The 8909-nt window shown below is 44.5% G+C and overlaps 1 protein-coding gene across 1 annotated transcript in view; it reads right to left on the bottom strand.

Moving 5' to 3' along the window:
• Positions 1-7139, bottom strand: part of WWC1 (WW and C2 domain containing 1) — an 83165-nt gene extending 76026 nt beyond the window's left edge. Inside the window, exons 1-2 of the mRNA XM_014587757.1 lie at positions 7123-7139; positions 6629-6738 (exon numbers count right to left, since the gene is read on the bottom strand). Coding sequence (XP_014443243.1) covers positions 6629-6738; positions 7123-7139 — 127 coding nt within the window. The remainder of the gene's footprint in view (positions 1-6628; positions 6739-7122) is intronic.
• Between the last annotated feature and the right edge of the window lie 1770 nt (positions 7140-8909).

Consider the following 8909-nt stretch of genomic DNA (forward strand, 5'->3'; position numbering starts at 1 on the left):
TCTGGATACTGACTGCCAGTGGCACCTCCCTTTGGCTTCAGGCCTCAGCCCTGCTCCTTGAACTATAAAGTATGCGAGAACCTTAACCTGCAGGCTTGACCAAGCTTGGTTGCCATTTTTTTCGGTGGCCATGCTCTTTTGTAGTATAAACCAATACAAACAGATGGCTGTCTCTCCCTGCACAACCACCACACACACACACACACACACACACACACACCACAACACTGGTCCTCAATTTGGCAACACAATGGAGTGTCCCCAGAGATTTCCACTTAATTGTTCTGCAGGATGAATTGGGCGCCCATAGGTTGTTTAATCAATTTTGTGAAGACACAATTTAAATATGATGAAGGGCAGCCATTTAAAGCATACAGTTTGGCGGGTGCACAGTGGTGCAGTAGTAAAACATTATACCCTGCAAGGCTGAGCCACATGGTAGGATTCCAAGATCAAGTCTGAAGACCTCCTGGAATACACTGGGCACGTGCGTGCCCATGACCTGGGACTGGTTAGGGCAGGGGGAGGACTGCAGTATCAAGAGCCTGTTAGGAGTCTTGTCTCTGTTTTTCTCACTCATGAAAGAAAAAAATACATGCACATATTAAAAATTATCATGTCAATCATTTGTAGAATATTTCCTTTAGAGATACAGAGCTATAGAGAGAGGGTGAGCATGGGCATCCTCAATCCTTTAACCCAATGACCTCATATACTCTTTCCCAATCTCCTCCATCCATCCCTTCCTTCCCAGTTTTGCCTGTTTCAGAACTTTATATACATAGAATTACATAGTATATGTTCTTTGGGTCCTACTTCTTTCCTTAAGATGAGGTTTCTGAAACTCATTTATGTGACTGTATCAGTTATCTTTTTCTTGCTATTGCTGATAATATTCATTAGCATGAATATATCACAATTCACTTTTTAATAAACCTTTGGGTTGTTTCCTGCTTGGGATTATTACTAGTAATGCTAAAATGAACATATATACACAAGTCTCTCTGTAGGCATATGTTTTTACTTCTCTTGTGCAAAAAACACCTAGGATTGGAACTGCTGGATTGTGTGGTAAGTATATGTTGAATTTTATTTATTTACTTATTTATTTTTTAAATTTGACCAGAAAAAGACAGAGCCAGAGTGAGAGAGAGAGAAAGCGAGAAAGCAAGCCACCAGGTCTGAGACTCGAACTGTGGTCGGCCATGTGGGAGTCCAGCACCCCTAACCACCACACTGACCTGGTGGCCCCGATGTTGAATTTTAAAAGAAATCAGCAAACTGCTTCCAAAATGGCTGTACCATTTCACATTCTCACCAGCAGTGTTTGTAAGTTCCAGTTCCTCCATATTCTTGCCAACAATTGGCTTTGTCAATGTTTTTCTTTTTAATCATTTTGGAGGGCATGCAGTGGCACCTCAATATAGTTTTAATTTACATTTCCCTGATGATCAGTGATGTAAAGCATACTTTTATGTTTATTGGTCATTTATATGTCTTCTTTAGTGAAGTGTCTATTTAAATCTTTTGCCCCTAATTTAGTTGTTAAGCTTTTTAATGTTAAGTTGTAAGAGTTCTTTATATATCTAAATATGGGCCTTTTTGTTGAACAGAGGCATACGACTACTTTCTCCTTAACTGTGGCTTACTTTTTAAATTTCTGTCTCTCCCCGCCCCACCACATACATACTTCATTTCTTCCTTTCAAGAGAGATAGGGTGAGCATGTGGGCATCCTCAATGAGGTCTTGAAACTAAGATCCACTTTTGGGTTTAGCCAACCCTGCATCAATTGTTAGTACATGCCTGGTGAGCTTGGGGAGGCCTCTGGACATGGAACCAGAACCTTCCCATGTGGTTCTGCCTCATGGAGTGGCCTATTTTGCCATCCAGACACTATTCCTCTCCCCTCTTTTTTAGTTTTTTAATCTTTAGAAGAAAAGAAGTTTTAATCTGACGAAGCCCAATTTATTAATTTTTCTTTGTGGCTAGTGCTTTCTGAAACTTGTCCAAAATATCTTTGCCTACTCTAAAATCTTACAGATTTTCTCCTAGATGTTTTATAGTTTTATTTTTTTATGCTTAAGACTAAGATCCATTTGGAGATTACATATAGTGTGAGACAGGGTAGTGGTGGAAATGTATTGTTTTATTTCCCATGTAGACAGCAGTTGTACCAGCAACTGTGGAGAAGACTATCCTTTAAGGCCATCTTTTTTTATTTTTAGTTTAGTTTAGTTTTGTTATAGGGTGTGTGCTTACTAGAGGGGGAGAGGAAGAGAGAGAGAAAAAAAAAAATCACCCCTCGGGGGGATGGTCATACCACATAATCCCTTCTCTATTCTCTTTAGATTTTGGGCATACAAGCAAATGCTCCTAGCATACTTTTCTAGCTGCTAGGTCTTGAACTGCACAGTTGACCATGTGGGATCTAGCTGCCTTAACCGCTATGTCACCTACTAGCCTGGCAATGTACTTTTTGAAAGTTCCCTAGTTTTTTTTTCCATTTTATTTAAGAGTGAAATTTGCTGTAGGGCACATGCACTCGCTGGAGAGACAGAGAGAAAGAGAAAGTGAAAAATCAGCCCCCAGGAAGGATGGCCATGCCATAATCCCTTCTCTTCCATTCTCCTCTTGGGATCTTGGGCACATACACCTGGCATGAGTTTTAAGCTGCCAGGTCCAGGACTCGAACTGCTGTCAACTATGTTGAAGTCCAGCAAAGTAACCATTACACCATCTGCTGTCCCCCTAGATGTTTCTAAAGAACTGCATTACCCCCTCTTAGTTCTGAAGTGGCCACAGTTTGAGGGGATCCTCCCAGAGCCCAGCCCCTCCCCCCTTTTTATTCTTTGTAGAGGTTTTTTCCTATAGGGCACGCACACTCACCAGAAAGACAGAGAGAGACAGAGAAACAGAAAGTGAGAAATCACCCCCGGGGGGGATGGCCACGCCACAATCCCTTCTCCTCCATTCTCCTCTCGGGATCTTGGGCACATATGCACACGCACCTGGTGTGAGTTTAAGTCACTGGGTCTGGGACTCGAACCACAGTCGACTACATGGGAGTCCAATGACATAGCCATTATGCTAACTGCTGGTCCCGGCCCAGCCCTTCTGATGACACTACTCTTCCTCAAGTCCAGCTCTCCCAAACAAGTAACTTTAGGCCTGGGCAGCCTTGAGAGATCACCTTGGTTATTTCTTAGTTTTTGTTTTGATTAAAGTCATCTGTGGACATAATTTAACACTTCAGCATACTATGAAGGTTGCTAGATAAAACCTCCATCCCCTTTTCTATATCCCTCATATTCCTTTACTTTTGACAGAATTTTAATGGATGGAGCCATCATTGAGAACTACTGCTCCACTCCCTCTGCACCCTGGTCCAAACCTCTACCTCCAGACCCATTCCACACACGTTCTCCGTACAGCAGGAGGGTCACACACTCTTGAGGGGTGTATGCATACTTGTCTAGTGTGATTCTCAAGCAGCTGGGTCTGGGACTCAGACCGTGAAGCTGGCCATGTGGGACCTAGCACCTTAACATCCACGCCACCTGCAGGCCCCAGACGCCTGCTTTGTGTGCACAATCCACACACACCCGTATGGCTAACAAAACCGTATGTTTCGAGAGCTTTAACAATAACATTAGTAACTGTCTTAGAAAAAGCAGAACATCTGGAGAACACTCCACCCTGTTACTATGCCAAAGAACGAAAATTAAAAACAATGAAGTAACAGTTTAAAACTAAAATAAATTTGTCAGAAATCAAAAGAAATAAAAACAGCCCCATACTGATGAAAGTCTGAGGAAAAGCGTACTGGACAGCTAGGGCCCATACCGATGGGTGTGATCTTCCGGAACTACTCCTCAATCTAGGAATATGTGCCAAGTCCCCGGAGTGTTTAGAACCTCTGACTCAATACTCCTATACTTGGAAATGAGCCTTTGGGAAATTATGACAAATTTTAAAACTACATACATAATGATTCTCCCCTGGTCCAACTGGTGGTGTGGCGGTTAAGGCACTGGATCCCACATGGACAGCTTTGTGGTTTGAGTCCAGGACCTAGCAGCTTGAGAATCATGCTGGGTAAGTGTGTGTGTGTGTGTGTGTGTGTGTGTGTGTGTGTGTGCCCCCAAAATCCTGAGAGGAGAGTAGTGGAGAAATGATTGTAGCATGGCAACCCCACCCCCAATGGGGTCTTCGCCCTTTCTCTGTCTAAAAAAAAAAAAAAAAAAAAAAAAAAAAGATTCTTTACTTAGAGCTATTTATGTACAATAAGAAATAAATGGAAATACCCCAAATGGAAATGCCCCCAAAAGTGAGAAATAGGGACCTTATGGCACTTTTACATGTGAAAATGATATAGCCTTTTGATATATTAAAAATAACAAATGTGTGAGGATGACAGTTGGTGTGGTGGTTGAGGAGCTGGTCTCCCACACAGCCGACTGTGGTTCAGGTCCTGGACCTAGACGCTGGCTTTCCTAACTTTCTCTCTCTCTCTGTTTCTCTCTGGTCAAATTAAACAAATATGATGATAAATGAAATAAAATAATTCTTAAAAAAATGACAAATGTGAAGTCTATATAGCACCTCCCAAATATTCATGACATAATATGAAGACTGAATAAATGCTGGTTGAATGTGGGATGGTAAATTTATGAATATGTTGTTGTTTGATTATATCGTGTCTGTACCTCTGAGGAGGGGAATTTCAACTAATGAACAATGCACATAAGCAGGACTGGTCTGAATCCGTGGGTCTGACTGCCTGGGCCTGGCGGGTCACACTGGCACTGTGTTTGAATCAATGGTTCCACCTGCAGACATGGTACCCGCCATTCCATGAGACCCCGTCACGCCACAAGGAAACCAGCAGCCTGATAGCTGGTGGAAGCAGGAATAGACTTCTTCCTGTGGTAGCCCTGCTTCTCCCCCCACCACCCCTCCTATTTCAACCACCATCCCCTCAAGGATAAACTCTGCTGTAGCCTGGCGCTCCTTCTTTCCTTCTGTTTCTCCAGCAGCTCTCAGAAGCACCTCAGAATCCCACTCCTGCCATGAGATTTTAATGAGGGGGATGCACTCAGCAATTAGAAAGAGGAAAGGACTGATTAGGGTTCCTGTGCATCAGCGTTTAACCCACATCCCATGCAGCCCTCCAAGCACTAACCTCATTCCCCATCCACACTCAATTAGGCATATTTACTTCTCATTATCCAGTATGCAATCATGAGTGCTAATAAAAACCTTTGCTACCCCCAACAAGGCAATTAATGCCATTAGCTGTCTCTCAGGAACTCTTCAATAATTTGGTGCCAACAACAGTCCACTCATCCATCCATTTACAGGTGCATTTGTGCATGTATGCCCTTTTCTATCTAGCGAAGGTTAATGTTCACCTACTATGTGCCTCACGGGGGACTAGATGAGGTACAGTCACTGTTCTAGGACAACTTGCAACAACAGGTAAATGATTATACTACACAGTGATGAGGGCACAGCAGTGGCGTGACCAGGGTGCTACTGAAAACCAGAGGAGGAAGTGGTGGGGAGGCACGACTCCATTCCCAGGGCCAGTTCACATCTTGGGGAGTCAATCACTACCCCTCAGTCCCACTTATAAGATGGGGATCATCATGCTACCACCACCCCGGGTCACTGGGAGGATTAAAAAAGATAGTGCCTCTCGAGTCCCCAGCATGGCACATGGCAGTGTGTGCTCAGTAGGCAAAGGCTGGTAGGATTGGGTGCCCTATACCCAGCCTTCAGATTTGCCAGGCATGCCCCACTTCACTCCTTGCCTGAAAGGATAAAGGGAAACCTATGGTTCAGAAAGTTGAACGTGAAACAGAAGAATCCCTCTCCTCTGTGTACACAGACAAATGGGGAAGCAAATTTTAGAAGACAGGAATAGCCTTGGCTAAGGAGGCCAAACACACATCAACTCCCCCAGCTGGGGGATCACTTCCTGGGTTCCTCCACCTGTCAGGAAACATGTTTCTCCTTTCTCTATCAACTCCTCCCTCGGTTCCAGAGACAGATTCTAGGAATCTTTGAGCTGGATCAGGATACTTGGATCCCAGACACACAGTGAAGTGGACTGATGGCAGTGGCCAGTCAGAGACACACATGTGCATGCCAAGCGTTGGTGGACATGCCTAGGGGTTTGCTAGGGCTCTGGCTACTCTAAGTCTGGCCATGACAATGACCCATCTACCTTTGATAGAAAAAAATGTATGTAGATAAATCTACACGTTTAAAAAATAATATATGCATACATGCACAAGCACACACACACAAACGCACACACACAGGATGGGAAACTTCTGGAAAGATACCCGAGTAACTGCTAGCAATTGTTACTTCTGTAAAATTGAGAGGATGGGCTGCGAGAGAAGGAGTTTTACGTTCTATTAAAAACCCTTCTAAACTGTTATTTTTACATAAGCATACATTATCTATCTATATCTACATTGACAGCTCTGTCTAAATCTATGTAAAAACACAATCTGGCTTCGAGAGTCTCTGCTGGTGGTTCTTTCAGACTCAGGGGGGTGGGTGTGGGGGTAGACGTCTGGAGGGTGGTGGGGAAGGAAGGGCGGCCAGGAACTTACTGGTGTTGTGGTCTATGAAGTAATCTCCAACCTGTGGGTCATACGCCTCTTCCCATCCTAGCGGCAACTCATCACTAATGCAGTCAGCAAAGGTGAGCGGTTTGGTGTACCTGGCAAGGGAGAGGAGAGAGAAACTCCATCAGCCTACAATCCTCACACTCCTGCAACTTGTGCTGCCTCAGGGCCTTTTGCTTCTCTGGGCTGGCCCAAGAGATCCAGAAGTTTTGCACTGAAGCACCAGCTCCACTGTTTCCTTTGTTCCTGAGAAGGCCAATGTGTTAAGACCCCCATGGGAGGAAGGCAGAGAATCTATACTGTAGTCTCAGCTTTGCTACTAACTTGGTAGTGATAGCGTGAGTTACCTTCCTTCTCTGGGCCTCTGTTTTGTCATCTCTAACTGGGAGTTGGCAGGCAGCGGCTCTAAGACCAACTCTTGCTTCTTGCCTTGGACTCCAGCCCTCTCTGGCTTCTTCACCTACAACTTGCTTGCCTACTCCACCTCCATCTCCATCTTTATCCTGGCTCTACCTTGTGTGTGTCGTGCCACTTTCCTCTTGGAAAGCTGGCTTATTATAGCATCAGAAAAGCAGATGTGCCATCCCTGTGAGTTTGGCCAATGAGCAGTATCTATTTGCCTCTTGAGCTGGTTCCCAAACGCCTGTGCCCACTGCTGTCCTACCCTAGACAATCCACACCATGCTGATCTTCCAGCAATAACCATTCTCTGAGTCCCCATCTTGTGGGGTAGGGAGTGGTGGTAATCATGAAGTCTTAGTGGGTAAACTCAACAGACAAGTCACGCAGTTAAACTCACAAAGCCTTGTCAAAGGCTGCAAAACTATATCACAAACCATTTGTCAAGTATTTTAGCCAGCATGAGGAGCCAGGAATATAGGCTTATGATTTTCAGTCCAAGGAGCCCCTCTAGACAGCCACTTGGGTTTCTCTCCATTGTTGCCTCAGCCTGAAATAAACATTCTAATCTTCTCCAATTCCTGTCTGTATCCTACCCTCTCCCAGTTCTGGAAGGAAGCTGCAAAGTTTCTGCTTCACACCCTTTTTACAGATTGGCACACAGAGGCACAGTGGAACAAAAAGGAAGATGTATGGAATGGGGTCTAGGATTTCTGATCCAGGACTTCATTCCAAGTCATGAGAAACCACTCTTTCTCTTATCCTATACAATCTTCTCCTGTCTTAAACCCACTCCAAATCCAACTTAAAGAAAAATGCATGGGGTAAAAAAAGAGATGCCGAAAGAACTGGTGGACAGGACCTGGTATGCTCCTGTACCACTGCAGAACCAGGGTCTGGTAGGCTGCGAAAAATACCAGTTGATAACCCAAAAGCTTCTGTTAGCAGCTGGCTACTGCACTGTGGGAAACAACTGGCTCTGAGGATGAGCCCAGAGTACATAAGGTATGCAACAGACCAAGCACCATCAATAAGGACTAATGAAGGGGAACCAGCAGTTAGCGTAATGGCTATGTCGCTGGACTCCCACGTAGTCGACCAAGGTTCGCATTCCGGACCCGCTGGCTTAAAACTCGTGCCGGGCGTGTGTGCGTGCGTGCCCAAGGTCCCGAGAGGAGAATGGAGGAGAAGGGATTGCAGCATGACCATCCCCCCTGGGGGGTGATTTCTCACTTTCTGTCTCTATGTCTCTGTCTATCTGGCAAGCACACGCGCTATATAGCAAAAATCTCCCCCCCCAAAAAAAAAAAAATAAAATAAGGACTCATGAAGCACACTCATTAGCTGTGCAAGTTGGGCAATGACTTACCCTCTCTGAGTCACAATATTTTTATCTGTAAAATGGGGGCACTAGTAATTCCAGGTTGACAATTAGGTTACAAGTATATTTAGCACAGATGCTGGTGTGAATGGGCACTCAAAAAAGCTTCGTATTCTCCACTTCTCCAGAAGTGGATACCAAGGCTAAGAAAGACTAAATAACATTTTTTTTAGAAAGTTTTTTGCTATAGGGCCCATGTGCTTGCTGGAAAGACAGAGAGAAACAGAGAGATAGAAAGCAAGAAATAACCTCCCTGTAGGGATGGCCATGCTACAATTCTTTCTCCTCAATTCTTCTTTCGGGATTTTGGGCACACATGCACACATGCTCAGCCTAATTTTAAGCCGCTGAGTCCGAGACTAGAACCGTAGTCAACTATGTGGGAGTCCAGTAACATAACCATTACACTATCTGCTGGCTCCCAAATAACATTCTCAATGTCAATGACAAAGTGAGGGTTTTCAGCAAGGTGGCATATCTCCAAGC

The sequence above is a fragment of the Tupaia chinensis genome, unplaced genomic scaffold, assembly GCF_000334495.1.
Source record: "Tupaia chinensis unplaced genomic scaffold, TupChi_1.0 Scaffold000234_1, whole genome shotgun sequence".
NCBI classification, from domain to species: domain Eukaryota; kingdom Metazoa; phylum Chordata; class Mammalia; order Scandentia; family Tupaiidae; genus Tupaia; species Tupaia belangeri.